The 14,160-nt window shown below is 53.3% G+C and overlaps 5 protein-coding genes across 5 annotated transcripts; 2 read left to right on the top strand and 3 right to left on the bottom strand.

Annotated features, from left to right (window-relative positions):
* Positions 1-705: 705 nt before the first annotated feature.
* Positions 706-2,604, top strand: B0T23DRAFT_455481 (uncharacterized protein; the record flags this gene model as incomplete). Its single annotated transcript, XM_062841238.1, has 2 exons — positions 706-1,637; positions 1,971-2,604. 2 exons carry the CDS (start codon positions 706-708, stop codon positions 2,251-2,253), a joined length of 1,215 nt encoding a protein of 404 aa, XP_062691176.1. The 3' UTR covers positions 2,254-2,604.
* A 586-nt stretch (positions 2,605-3,190) lies between these two features.
* B0T23DRAFT_202357 (uncharacterized protein) lies at positions 3,191-4,031 on the bottom strand. The gene is made up of 2 exons (XM_062833408.1): positions 3,667-4,031; positions 3,191-3,591 (listed from the first exon to the last, which is right to left on the bottom strand). Exons 1-2 carry the CDS (start codon positions 3,935-3,937, stop codon positions 3,302-3,304), a joined length of 561 nt encoding a protein of 186 aa, XP_062691175.1. The 5' UTR covers positions 3,938-4,031; the 3' UTR covers positions 3,191-3,301.
* A 2,469-nt stretch (positions 4,032-6,500) lies between these two features.
* B0T23DRAFT_445911 (peptidase C15, pyroglutamyl peptidase I-like protein) lies at positions 6,501-7,619 on the top strand (the record flags this gene model as incomplete). The annotated part of the gene is made up of 2 exons (XM_062840939.1): positions 6,501-6,576; positions 6,645-7,619. The coding sequence occupies exons 1-2, from the start codon at positions 6,517-6,519 to the stop codon at positions 7,617-7,619; spliced, it is 1,035 nt and encodes a 344-aa protein (XP_062691174.1). The 5' UTR covers positions 6,501-6,516.
* Positions 7,620-7,878: 259 nt separating this feature from the next.
* B0T23DRAFT_385539 (NADPH dehydrogenase) lies at positions 7,879-9,587 on the bottom strand. The gene has a single exon (XM_062837544.1). It carries the CDS (start codon positions 9,304-9,306, stop codon positions 8,002-8,004), a length of 1,305 nt encoding a protein of 434 aa, XP_062691173.1. The 5' UTR covers positions 9,307-9,587; the 3' UTR covers positions 7,879-8,001.
* Positions 9,588-10,513: 926 nt separating this feature from the next.
* On the bottom strand, positions 10,514-13,217 carry B0T23DRAFT_385537 (tRNA synthetases class I (M)-domain-containing protein). Its single transcript, XM_062837543.1, has 4 exons — positions 12,974-13,217; positions 12,065-12,758; positions 11,797-11,998; positions 10,514-11,733 (listed from the first exon to the last, which is right to left on the bottom strand). Exons 1-4 carry the CDS (start codon positions 13,091-13,093, stop codon positions 10,758-10,760), a joined length of 1,992 nt encoding a protein of 663 aa, XP_062691172.1. The 5' UTR covers positions 13,094-13,217; the 3' UTR covers positions 10,514-10,757.
* Positions 13,218-14,160: the final 943 nt, after the last annotated feature.

Genomic DNA, 14,160 nt, shown 5'->3' with positions numbered 1-14,160 from the left:
GTCTAGGGTTGTGTAGGGACGAGCTGATACCCAAACATTCCCCCGAGGACCCCGACATTTTCCAGAAGCAACATTCTTCCTCAAAGCAGAAAGCAGCAAGTTTCCATCACTTCTCGAGTAAACAGACGCCGCCTATTCAAACATGGCTTCTGCGTGTCATTTTGAACGAGCCATTCCGGTCTGAATAGCCATGCCGGTCGTCTCCATTATACGAGGTTTGACACAGATCAGCCAGGGGGGGGGGAACAGCGACTTGGGCCCCCTTGGAAAGCGTTCGTTTTGTCTCTGCCCATCTCCCCACAACAACACATTGATCTGCATTTCAAGCTTTAGTCCAAGTCTCAGCAAGGATCTTGGTTGCACGGCGACCACTTTCAGCTGCTGGTGTTTTGAAACTAAGCAAGCCCGTCAGGAACCGGGCAACCACCGGGTATAAATCCATGTGCGGGGGAGGACACCCGTTGCTTGGGGTCAGACCCTCAGATGAGATCGTCAGGGTGTGAAAAGTGTCCAAGTATGGAACTTCGACGTCACTCTTGTCTGTGCCCTTTCTTTCGTTCGTTCAAATCTCCCCCGTTTGTTGACTTTTACTTCACTTCCGTCAAAGCCTCCGGCTGGTTCTGTAGGGAAACTATCTCCCCCTGATTCCTCTGTTCACATTCCCAGTTTTCCTTACCGCTACCGGGCAATAACCAACCAACCACCATGCTCCTCCAACCCATCACCAACCCCAGTAAATGTGTCCGCTACATTGTCGTTCTCCTCAGCATATGGGCCTTCATCTACCTCTTCTCACCCTTCAACCTCCGCCTCGACAAAAACGACCCCAGCTCCGACGACGACGATGAAGCAAACAGGGGCGGCTCCCTCAGCCGGCACGATATCTGCCGCCCCTACGGTTGGAAACCCTACCAGCCCCGCCAACCCTCGGACCCTCCCCGCAAGATATACGATTTAGTTCTCGTCACCACGGAACTCGACCTGCTCGAAGTCCGCCTGAACACCACCTGGGACGCCATCGACTACTATGTTCTCGTCGAGAGTGCCAAGACGTTTACAGGGCGCAATAAGCCTCTGCTGCTTCAACATGCACTCGACTCCTCCTCCCGGTTCGACGCCTACAAATCCAAGATCATCTACCACGAAGTTGAACACCCCGAGGATTTCAACCCCCGGTCTCTTACGTCGGGAAAAGCATCTGCATCTGCATCCGCATCTGGGTCGGTATCATCATCACCATGGCAAGATTTCCACCTAAACGCCATGTTCGATCAAGTCTTTCCTTCTCTCGCAGCTGAAACTGAACCCCCCACCAACCCCAGTTTGAACTCATCATCAATAACTTCCCGCCGTCCCCACCTAAACGACATTCTCCTCCTCTCCCTCGCCTCCGAAATCCCCCGTCCACAAACCCTTGCCCTCTTGAAGGAATGTATCTTCCCGGCCCGCTTAACCCTCTCCTCCAAAATGCACTACTACTCCTTCCAATTCGTCCGTCGACCTTCTTGGTTCTCTCGCACGCACGAGTATGGTCCGGGGTACGTAGACCAAGAGTCCAAAAAAGTAGAGTGGGGACATCCGCAGGCTACGGTCTACAAGGGGGTAGGAGGCAAGACGGTGAAGATGAGCGGGTTGAGGTATGGTTCTCGACCTGGTTCTCGTTCTGGTGTTTCCACTGGGCGTGAAAGTAAAAGTAAACAGTGGCGGTGGACGACAGCAAAAGAGTTGACAGCAAAAGAGTGGATGGACAAGGGAAATTTCTGGTTTTCATTGGCCAAGTGGTTATGGTTATGGGAGGGAAGAGAAAGACAAGGACAAGAACAAACGTTGCAAAACGCCAGCTGGACATGCCAGTTTTGTTTTCCTACCTTGTCAGAATTCCTCCTTATCAACGACGGGGTAAATGGGATGGATCAACATCACCATCGACTCGGCGCCGGTCCTTTTGGTGAAATTGATGAAATGGAAAGAGACAGGATAGTCCGATTCGTGCGAGAGGGAAAAGATCTCTGGGCTGATATCCACGAGCAGCAAGGCGGGACGAAGTGGGTATTTGAGGATGTGGTCAATAACACGGACGTTCCGAGTTTCTTGTTGGAGTCGCCAGAAGGAAAAGAAGGCGGGAGGTTGAGGTTCTTGATGGAAAGGGGAGGGAGAAATGGTGGGTTTAGGGATTACGATGAAGTGTCGAAGGTGGGGGTGAAGGATGGAGAGGCAAGGGAAGAAACTCAGGAGAAGGTGAATGGGAAGTAGGGGTAGTTGAAGTGTTGTTTGGGTACGGAAAGGGGTTAATTAATACAAGTAGAAAAATGACGGGATGAAAGGTCGGATGCGTGATGCTACGGAGCAACGGACAGTACAATCTTGATGATTGTCATGGTGTATCAGTGAACTCATTGACCTGAAAAGAAGAAAGAACGGTTACCACGAGGATTTCATCGAGATGGAGTCAGTATTGATGGGTTTGGAAGGAAGGTATCTCTCGAGTACGGATTTCAGGTCATGGATCTGGCGTTACGATTATTGGTCGGGCTACATATAATTGCTTGGCTCTCATTTGTATCCAAATCTTGTATACACAACCTGCTCACTGCTGTAATCGTCTTTTTTTTTTTTTTTTTTTTTTTTTTTTTTTTTTTTTTCCCTTCTGATGGTAAGAAAGGCACTGCTGTTAAACAAGACACCGGATATGGTTGTCTCTCCGGTGTGGGATCGTGCGTTGGAAGGACCTTCGCATTGAAATTTCACGGTCCGTAAGAGAGAAGTATGTGTTATGTGCGAAAATTAGACAATGGTATATAATATAGCTATTCTTGATGTTTATTCCGATTGTATTCTTCCTCCTCCTTCGACGACGACGACAAGACTTAGAGATATCCATTCATTATGGTGAAATCAACCCCTGCAATTGTGGAAAATTTGCCTGTCCTCGCTCAGTTTTCCTTCCTGATCCAGGTGGATCGGATCCCTCAAAAACTCCTTCTCTCAAAAGTAAAAGCGAGGATGAGAGCTCGATTGTACCCCTGAGTAAGACTGCGTGCAATGGGTATCGGGCTTTGAGAAGTGAAAGTTGGAATTAGGTTGTTATTGTTGTTTTTGTTGGGTACATAGATATCCTTGGGTATCGTCAGAATCGGAGTCGTCGAATTCCCTTGCTGTTCAGTGTTACGGTGTCGTCATTCTGTTTGTGTGTCTCATGCTCCAGGTCATTTTCATTTTTCCATGCTCGTTTACTTTCGTTTATTCCCGTCTCAATCGGGTACTGATCGTTCCGTCGTAGTTTCTCAAACCATTCCCGGACTTAAAGAAGAGCAAAAGCAACAGCAATGCCGGCGCCGAGACCGATCTGGGCAGAGCGGCCGGCGCCACCAGTTGCGGCGGGAGGTTTGGCACTAGTCGACGAGGCACCAGGCATCTCAGACGCGATGGGGTAACCCTCGGAAAGGGTGGGGTAAGCCGAGGCGATGCCAGATGGGATGACGGATCCGATTGTTGTTGGGCAAGGAACGATGCTGCTCACAGTGCCTTTAGGAGGCACGACACTCCCAGAGACGGTATGAGGTGAGTTGCCGGGGATAGCACAGGCGCAGACTAGATATAGATTGTTAGCACCTTGTCATCATTCACATGTGAAAGCAGACATGAACACTAAGACGGTCCACTCACCCTCGGCAGCACCATCGATCACGGGCTGGAACTGAGACGTCTCGCAAGAATCGGCAACGCAGGACTCGATAGCGGCGAAGAAGGCAGCTTGCTTTTCACATTGACAGGCAAAGTCGAAGCCATCACAGCCGATAGACGGGGCGTTGTCGATGAAGCATGTCTGGGCGCAATTAGGGATGGCCTTGACAGCAACGGCGATGCAGCCGGAGACCTTGGCGTTCACTCCGGCAACGAAGAGGGCCCCGGCCACAGGAATCATTGAGAACTTCATAGTGAACAGTTAGCGAGCGACTGTGGTCGAACCTCTGTATGAAGTAATATGATCCGTTGGAGGGTGCTGAGAGAAAGGACGAGTGAGTGACAGAACAAGGTGAAGGACGGGGAGAACCAGAGTAAAAGCTGGAGTGCTCGGTAGGCTAGGACCAGCTGGTTTCCAGAGGGCTGGGGAGGAAGCTCAAAATGAGCTCAGCCCAAGCAGCTTGCAATATTCTTATGCATCAAGGTAGGATGGAGACAACTCTGCCCGCTGCCATGGGTATCGAAGTTCGCCGAGGTGGGGAGCCGGGAGACTATCATGACCCGGAATTGGGTAAGGTTCCGGGAATGCTTGAGGAGTACCTTGCACGAGCAGGGTCTTTCAGCAGAGTTGCCTATCGCGCTTATAAACCAGCTCAAGTTCAGTCTCCAACTTTCGAGGTTCAACCTCTCCGTATCTCACCCGCCGCAGCCCGATATAAAGCAAAGCAGTGCAAGAAGCCGGCTTCTGGGCCAGCTGCATTTGGTGGATGCGTTTCCCTTCTTGCAGCGTTCATATTGCTCGAGATACTTGCGGTTCGACAAAACTAAAGATGCCTGAACGTGGCGAGAAGAGGAGGCAAAAGGGACCAGGGCAGTAAGTGGGATAATCGACACCAAGGTGACCATCTCGGTGGATATTTGGGCAGGTCCCTTGTAAAAAATCATACTATATCTCAACGAAAGCTGGGTTTCTCCGCCTCATCTCTCGGTCTGCCTGCTCCTCTGGGAATGGCGACGGTGGGGGATTCGCTCGGGGAGAGAATCTTCTGGGCAGGAGAGGTGAAGATCGCGCCCTACATAGCGTAGTATTCCTGAGCAGGAAGCATGTGTACATGTGGGTGAACATTGCATTGCAATTTCGCAAATTTGGAACTGTCAACCTATCAGCATCCAGCCTTTACACCAAGCGAACAGCTGTCGTAGTTCACGTTGAAGGATGGTACACTACCTCCGGGAGTTCCCGTCATGGCATCGTGTTCGCAGCCAGCAAGCTACCTACCTCTCGACGAGTGCGTTTCTTGATGCCTCTTCTCGAGCGACTCAAGAGTCAAGATCACTCTTGCAGGCTAGACATTAAGCTCGTATAGAATGCGACCCCAGATCGACGCATCCCATACCTGGTTCTGCCTAGCTGATAGCCAAGAAAACGGGTCGGTTGCGCAACCACGCAGTCGTCGTCCCCCGCAGTTGCATGTGGACCGCAAACCTGTTCCTGAGGTTCCTGAGCCACAGCAACGACGATGACCGCGATTGGCCGAGGCAAAGGTCAGCTTGCGAGGAGAATCTCTTTTGGCATATGATCCGGCGCTTTTCTGTCCTCAGTTTTCGTGGAATTTGTTGACCTTTACACCACCTAGTTCACCAACACCCGGTTGACAGTCACTGGCCCGAACTGGAGATATCGTCGATGGACTCCACGGTTTCGGCAGACGGGGTTGCCCGGTCTTACCCCGGATTTTCCCCGCAAGATCAGAGATTTGGATGGGGCATGTCTGACTCGTCCTCTTTGCCATCTCTGGATACCGACAAACAATGCTGTAGTTGGCCCTAAGCGGCAGCGTCCGTCAAGAGTGGGACTTTGGTGTTTTATAGCTCGGGCTGCTCAAGTCAACGGTGATTGTGACGGACTGACGGACAAGCACAAAGCCGGCTCTGGCGTCAGCCTTCATCCCGGCAGCTATCACATGGCAAGTTTAAGATTGTGAATATGCTTGACCAACTGATGAGACCATTCAGTAGGTGGCCGGCAGCGGTGCCTTCCGACCTAACAAGACCGGTGAGATAGAGTAAGCTTCAAGTCTCCGTCCGCGATTGGAATTACGTGCACCTGGCTGCCTGGCCGAGGCGGCGTCGGACCGTACAAGAAATGAGCATGATAAGCTGACAACCCACGGCAGAGCGGATGATGACAATTTGTTTTCTGTACAACACCGAACGGCCAACGGCACCTCATCTACTTGTGTTCTCGACAGAAAAGCCCGTACAAGACACTTTGACTGATGTTGTATGTACTGCCGTACTCGCTACAGTAAGCTTACACTGCGGGCCATTCAACTGAATGGACGATTGAACCGCCTTGTAGCGCCATCAATGTCACCCAAGCAATGGAATGCAATGCTGTGATTCGGTTGACATTAGGTTGACAGCTTTGTTGGAGGTTCCCCTCATCTGGCTCAATCCCGAACTCCGTCCTATCAGTCTGTCCATCCGTTTACGGAAGTCGGCTCACCCCGCACCCGACACGATGAAGCGCTGGTGATGTTATGCTCTCCACTTACACTGCCTGATTTATTGATGATGGTTTGGACAGAATAGAGAGAGCTACTCTTTGCATCGTCACTCTTTCCATTGCCTTGTTCCCAGTATTTCAGTCCAAGTCTCCTATATAATTCCATCGCATCGACCCCCTGCCGTCTTTACCCTTTCTATAGCGTTAGCTTCAACTTGAATACCCGGACCTCTACGTTGCTACATCGATTGTCCTAACGACATAACATCCCCTCGATCCCGTCCCCCTCTTCCGCAAACTAATCATCACCTTCATCAATAACCATGGGCTCCACCAACGTCTACAGCGACGAAGAGATCAACGTCCTGATCACCGGCTTCGGTGTAAGTCATCGATTGTCCCACCACCTACCTCTCGCTTCACCAACTAACCACCATAACCAAAACCTCAGCCCTTCAAAAAAGAATACCCCCTCAACCCCTCCTGGGAAATCGCCTCCCGCCTCCCCGCCATCCTCCCTCCTTTGCGCGCGAAACAGCCCTCCACGCAAAAACCGCCCTTGATTCCTCGCGTCAACTTGCACGTCCACCCGGACCCCATCCGCGTCTCTTATAAAGCCGTCCGCGCACTCATCCCCAAACTTTGGGCTCCCACTTTTGATTCTTCCTCCTCTTCCTCTTCCCCTTCTTCCACCACCACCGCCTTAGCAGAACCCACCTCCGAAGCCCCCTTTTCCGAACAAGACGCCGCCGCCGCCGCCGCCGCCATCACCACAACTGAAGAAGAGAAACCCACGACGAAATACGACTTTGCCATCCACATAGGCATGGCCGGCCCCCAACCGCGATGGGCCATCGAACGCCTGGCGCACCGCGACGGGTACGCCTTGCGGGACGTGGACGGCGAGTTTTTGCGCGACAAGGAAAATCAGTTGAAAGACGATTGGGTGTGGAAGGGGTGCCCTACTGAACTGCGGACGGATTTGGATTTGGATGTGATTTTGGAAAAGTGGAGGGGGTATGCGCCGCCTGGACTTGTAGCTGGGACCCAGAATGGTGGGGGAGATGAAGATGAAAAAGAAGGAGAAGCAAAGAGAGAGGGGGGTAAGGGGGGAGGAGGAGGAGGAGGAGGAGGAGGAGGAGGAGGAGCAAAGTGGTATGGCAATGATATCAAGAGCGGCAGTAAGGGAGAAAAGCTGGTGATCAGTGAAGATCCCGGAAGGTATCTTTGCGATTTCATTTACTATAGTAGTTTGGCGGAGCTGTATAAGCGCAAGGCGGAGAAAAAGGTGGTGTTTTTGCATGTGCCGTGTGAGGTGGGCAAGGATGGGGAGTATGTGCGGATTGGACAGGAGCTGATGTTGGGGTTGGCGAGGAGTGTGGCGGAGTGGTTGGTGGAGGAGAGGAAGAGGAAGGGGGATTTGTGATGAGGAGAGGGGCGAGTTGTTACCGGTAGTTTGATTTTTGAGACTGCGAAAGGGAAGATGAGATGGTGCGATACACAGCGTTTATGGGTCATGATTTACGATATACACATCGATACGCATCAGCGATCACATAACTTTCCGCTCATAACCAACGAATTTTCTGTCCATTTTTGCAGTCAAAGTAAGTCGTCTTCAGTCCCATTCAACTGAGAAGCAAAGTTGCTTCTATACATTGATGCACAATATCAGAACAAGTGGATCTAAAATGCTTCATATAAAAGGTGGTATCTATCGCTCTTTCTATACTCTATCCAAAGCTGAAAACGTTACGCCCCTTCTATTCCTTTTTTTCTTTTTTGAGTCGTTTCCATCATCATCAAATCTAAGGAACAGTGGTCAACTTCTTGGGCCTGCTGCTAAGAGGACCACGGAGGTACTGAACGGGGGCCTTGACATCAACACCCAACTCGTCCGCAACAGTAAGGACGAACTCGGGCTCCTTCAAGAACTGCCTGGCAACAAGGACCATATCGGCACGAGTCTTGGCACCGTTCTCGCGCTGAATGGTGACTCTGCCATCCTCCTTCTCCTGGACGGTCTCCTTGGCGATCTCAGCCGAGGTGACCAAGCCGACGGCACCAACGAGGAGCTGCTTGCCGGCCTCGTGCACAGCCGCGCGGATCTGCTCAGCCATGTCGATCTGGTAGTAGGTGTGGACGTTGATCTTCTGGTCCTTGTTGTTGCCGCCGGAAGAGACATCGAGGAGGTCGACGCCGAGGTCGGGGAGGATCTTGGCGAGCTCAATGGTCTGCTGGAGGTCCCACGAGGGCTGGCCGGTGTACTCCATCCACTCGGTGGCGGAGACACGGACAAAGAGGGGCATGTCCTCGGGGATGACGGAGCGGACGGCCGAGATGATCTCGCGGAGAACGCGGGTGCGGTTCTCGAAGGAGCCACCGTACTGGTCGGTACGCTGGTTGGAGATGGGGCTCAAGAACTCGGAAATGAGGTAGCCGTGGGCGGCGTGGATCTCAATGAGGTCGAAGCCGGCCTTGAGGGCGCGCTGGGCAGACGCCTTCCAGGCCTCGACGAGCTCCTGGATCTGCTCGACGGTCATCTCCTTGGGGAAGGGGAAGGTCTCCTCGTTGTAGCTGATGGCGCTGGGGGCCCAGACGTTCTCGGGCCAGCCACCCTGCTCGGGGCCGGCAAGCTCGCTCTTGCCGCGCTGGTAGTGCCAGGGGGCCTTGGTGCTGGCCTTGCGGCCGGCGTGGGCGAGCTGGATACCGGCCTTCTGGCCCTGGGAGTGGATGTAGTCGACGATGCGCTTAAGGGGCGCAATCTGAGAGTCCTGCCAGAGACCAGAGCACTCGGGGGTGATGCGGCCGTTGGGGAGGACGCCGGTGGCCTCGAAGATGGTGAGGGGGACACCGCGGAGGGCGAAGGAGCCCAGGTGGACAAGGTGCCAGTCGGTCATGTGGCCATCGTCGGCAGAGTAGGTGCACATGGGCGCAACGGCGAAGCGGTTCTGGAGCTCAACACCACGGATCTTGAGAGGGGTGAAGAGAGTAGGAATATCGCCGGGGGTGGAGGGGAGGGGAGTGCCGGCGGCGGGAACCTGGGCCGGGGTGTAGAAGGGAACACCCGGGGCCGCGGGGGAGGAGGTCTTCTTCTGGGAGAAATCGGTCATCTTGATGATGTTGTGGTTGGTGGATGGGATGAGGTATACAGATGGATGGATAGACTGATGGAAAACGAAAACGACAAAAGGGCAACGAGGGAAGACTGGCGCTTATAGCATTTATATTCCCCGTTCTGGGAGGCCCGAAGCCGTATTAAAACGCATCGTTATCATGGAGCACTAAGTGGGGGTGTTTCTGTGTTGATTACAAACCACCCTTCAACTGACTATCATCGGTGTCGGTTCCCCTTGCCCAGCAGCGGTGTCCCATGGGATCTTGAAATGGGCGTTTCATCCCTCGGGAAAGAAAAAAAAAAAAAAAAAAAAATACAGTTCTTGTTCGGATGGCGTTGACGATGGCGCCATTTCCATTGGCCAATCCCTTTCAGCTGTTAAGAATTGCCTCCAATGAATCATCAATTGGTGTTGCCGAGTAAGAGACGCTTATGGAAATCTTCAGACGGTCTTGGATCGCAAATGTGGGGCTACTGGTACTTTTTGGTTCTATGTTTCGAAATGGGGACAGGTTGTACCTCCAGGGAGAATACCTCTATGGAGGAATTATTTTCCTCGTGGTGACCAAGCGGGCGGTTACTCGTCAGGTCTCTTCCAAAACACTAGTCAGGGACCAATTGACCATGAATCGTACACGACCATTTCCCTGACTAGGTGAGTGTACTGGCCAGCCCACTAGTCAGCGCATTGTCGGTTTTAAGGGACCTGACGAATACCAACTATCGTACCATGGCCATAGCCGGAGACAGTTGGATTGGAAATCCGAATCCAACCAAACCCACCACGTCGCAGGCGGTTGGAGCCCTTTGCGACTGAGCCAAACGCGGTGAGAGGCCGATCGCCAATTCTAGATGGGCTGCGTCACCAATCGCCGCGCATCAACGAGGGTGAGAGATCTCGGCCATTGCCCCGGTGAGTTCTGGGCGATACACCATATTAGTAATCCGCCCGCCTCCCGCATGAAAGCCGAGAAAAGAGCGCGCACGGAAATACCGGGAATCCGGGATCCGGTACTGATAGCCCCCCGGCTGTGCCGTCACCGTCTTTATCGCCGCCTTCGTCTCCGACCAATTACAAATCCCGGAGCAAAGTCCACTATCACCGCCTCAGCTCCCACTCCTATCCGTTCACGCTGGAGAATCGCAACGAGACGCTACACACAATTCTACTGGACGACGGTTGTCTGTCCGATGCAGAACCCCTGATAAACATCTTTCCTAAATAGTGTAAATCCAAAACACCAAAAAGGTAAACAATAGAGGTGGATATCATCATCTATTTTGCACATCTGACACGCGTAAAAATCGTATCGTCTCTAAATGAAAACCAAGCAGCTGATGAGGCGCAAAATCCATACCCGCCAAAGACACAGCACAACGCCTTTCACCAACCGACCCAACAACCCCTTAGACCCAATGGATATCTAGTCTTCCTCTTCTCATTCTTTACCTCAACGGAAGCTCCTTAGTCTCACCGGCGGCGGCCTCCTTGGCAGCCTGCTCCTTGGCCAGCCTCTCCTTCTCCTTCTTGGCCTTCTTCTTCTCCTTCTCCTTCTCCCTCTGCAGCTTCTTGGCAGCCGCCTTCTCGGCCTCAATGGCCTTTTGCTTGCGGAGCTCCTCACCACCGTAGGCCTCGCGCCACTCCTCCAGCTTGGCAGCGGGGATCTGGGAGAACAGAAGCTCAGGGCTGCCAATGGGCTCACCGGCCTTGAGGGCGTCGGCGGTCCACGTGTCGGGGATGACAACAGGGATGTCGGTCTCACCCTCAGCAGCCTTGAGGCCAACCTGTCTGAGGATAGACTGAGCGGTGCCGGGCATGTAAGGGCTCAAGACACCAGCAATAAGGTGGAGAAGGTTGAGGGCAAAGTTGATGACAGCGTTGCAGCGCTCAGGCTCCTCGGTAAGCAGCTGGTTGCTGAGCTTGTTGTCCTGGAGCAACTTGTTACCGACGGCAGAGATGCTGAGGACGGTAGCAAGACCGGCGCGGAGCTTGGTACCCTTGACCTGCTCGTTGTACTCCTTGAGGAGCTTGTTGATTTCCTCCTTGTACTCGTCAAGAGACGCGATGGGAGTCTTGGGGTACTCGGGGACCTTGGCGTCAAGCTTGGCCTGGCAGAACTTGACGACACGCTGGCACAGGTTACCGAGGTTCTTGAGGAGATCGTTGTTGTTGGAGTCAATGAACTCTTCCCACTTGAACTCGGAGTCACCAGACTCGGGACGTCTGGAGAGGAGGTAGTATCTCCAGACATCGGGGTCGATGCCGGTATCCCTGGCGTTGTTGCCAAACACACCGACGCCCTTGGACTTGCTGAACTTGCCACCCTCGTAGTTGAGGTACTCGGTCGTGGACAGGTGGTTAACCTGGGTCCACTTCTCCTTGGTACCCAACTGCGTGCCGGGGAAGATGATGGTATGGAAACTGATAGACGCTGTTAGTCAAGACAGTTGCGATTTGAGTGAGAGTAGCACGCGGGGCACATACGGAACGTTGTCCTTGCCCATGAACTGGTACAAGGTGACGTTATCGGGGTTCTTCCACCACTTCTCCCAATTCCTGCCCTCCAGGTTACCCTCGTCGGTGTAGCACTTGGTAATGGAAGCGTAGCCAATGCAAGCATCGAACCAGACGTAGAAGACCTTGTTGGCGTACTCTTGGTCAGAAAGACCCTCGAGGCCCTTGGGGACTGTGAAACAGTGTGTTAGCTATGGCCGTCAGAGGGACGCAACAAAGACAGGGCGCAAAGACGTACTGGGTACACCCCACTTGAGATCTCTTGTGATGCCACGGGGCTTCAGGCCGTTGTTGATCCAGGAGCGGGTAATGGCAACGCAGTTGGCGCTCCAGCCATTCTCCACCCTGTCGAGCCAGGCAGTGATCTCCTTGTTGAGCTCGTCTAGTCGGATGTAGAGGTGCTTCGTCTTGCGCCTCTCAGGAGTGGAGCCGTCAAGCTTGCAGCGGGGGTTGATGAGCCAGCCGGTACCCTTGCTCTCGTCTTCGCCGGCAGCGTTCTTGTCGGGCTGCATGGGGTCGAGCAGGTTGCCGCACGCGTCGCACTGGTCACCACGGGCACCGAGGTCGTGGCAGATGCTGCATTCACCCTCAACGTAGCGATCGGCCAAGAAGGTGTTGTGTTCGGGGACGGCGCAGAAGGCCTGGGTGGTTTCGCGCTCCTCGATGAAGCCATTCTTCCAGAGCTGGGCAAAGATCTCCTGGGTGATGCCGGTGTGCTCGTCGGTGGGAGTGCGACCGAACTTGTCGAAGCTGATACGGAACCAGTCGTAGACATCCTTGTGAAGGGCGTGGTACTTTGCGCAAAGAGTCGCGGGGTCTACGCCTTCGGAAAGGGCCTTGGTCTCGGTAGCAGTGCCATATTCGTCGGAACCGCAGATGTAGAGGGTGGGTAGGCCACGGGCGCGGCAGAAGCGAGCAAAGACATCGGCAGACTGGAGAGGGTTGGGTCAGCGACAAGATTAGGTAGTGGAAGAGGCCGGACAAGATGGAAAGTTGGTGGATGGACAAGACGACAGGGCGGGGCATATGCGCGAGGCAGGACAGGGACGGGAAGCACAAAAGCAGCCGCATGTGATAAGTAGTGGGCGCAGGGCATGGCTGCAGACAGGACAGAGAAGCGAGAGAAGTGAAGCCTATCAACACATACCAGAACGCTACCAATGATGTTGCCCAGATGGGGGACGTTGTTGACGTAGGGCAGGGCACTGGTGATGAGGATGTTCTCCTTGCCCGGCTGGGGCAGAACCGGTCCGTTTTTGCTGGCCATTTTTGCTGTTCTGTGTGGTTGATGTCCTGCTGGCGCTGGGCTGCTGGACGACAACTGAAAGATAATGAACTCGGAGCCGCAAACAGACGAAACCCCAATCGCGACATATAAAGTGGGGTGAGTCAGAAGGTGAGGGGCACAATTGACCCTAACCCTGAGCTGTGTTATGTCTCAGAGCCATCCATGACCGTTCCCCGCCTTTGTCCGATGCCGCCCGTCTCTTTCGGTTGGTCTGGTCTCTTCTCCCTTCCTACGCACAGGTACCCTTGTTCGTCCCTTGCCGCCACCACTTCTTTGCCATTTTAGTGTACAGACACACCAATAAGGCTATTGCTTCAATTAGTGTAGTGCTTACTACCAATAAGCTCACCAAGCTTGTTTCGACGTCTATCGTACAGAGCAGCGGTGGCGTATGTAATTCAACATGCTCAAATATGGATGCTCAATCCACCATTGTCTAAATGTCCAAAGGTCGTGTGCCTTGTTTCCTCAGACAAGTACACGTACAGGTCGATTTACTGTAGGTAGGTAGGTACCTAGGCATTGCGTGAACTGGCCGGGGCGAAAACCCAGACGGACAGTGCGGTGGATTCTGAGCCTAGAACAGGGGCAGCTACTTAGGGGATCGTTTCAGGGATCACCTCCCCTGGACTCGCCCTGACGTCCGCAGTGGATCCATGGTCCCAGAATGCGGGGGTCTCGGTTGGTGCCGGCAGGGTCAGGGCTCCGTCTTTGGCGTGAATAGCGTCTCCTTCAGGGCATCGCTCTTCCATTTCAGGATCGTGCCCTGCTAGCAACATGAAACGAAACATCCAAAATCAACATGGAACGAACACGACCTTGGCAATGTAACCATACTCGGTCAACTTCTTGAACCACAAGATTCTTATCAAGCCGGCACTGCCTCCTTCACGTTTCTTTTCCTGTCCCCGGTTATTGTTTGCATCTCCAACGTCGTTTAACCAATGTTTCGAAGCATGGAACGCCGGATCGCGGCTCCGTGAGTTGAGTGTCATGGAGGAAGACCGGGCATGTTTTTCGAATACGACTTCTCTGTAGAGGTATAC

This window comes from Neurospora hispaniola, assembly GCF_033458365.1.
Source record: "Neurospora hispaniola strain FGSC 10403 chromosome Unknown B0T23scaffold_6, whole genome shotgun sequence".
NCBI lineage: Eukaryota > Fungi > Ascomycota > Sordariomycetes > Sordariales > Sordariaceae > Neurospora > Neurospora hispaniola.
This window is presented reverse-complemented; position numbering and strand designations above follow the sequence as displayed.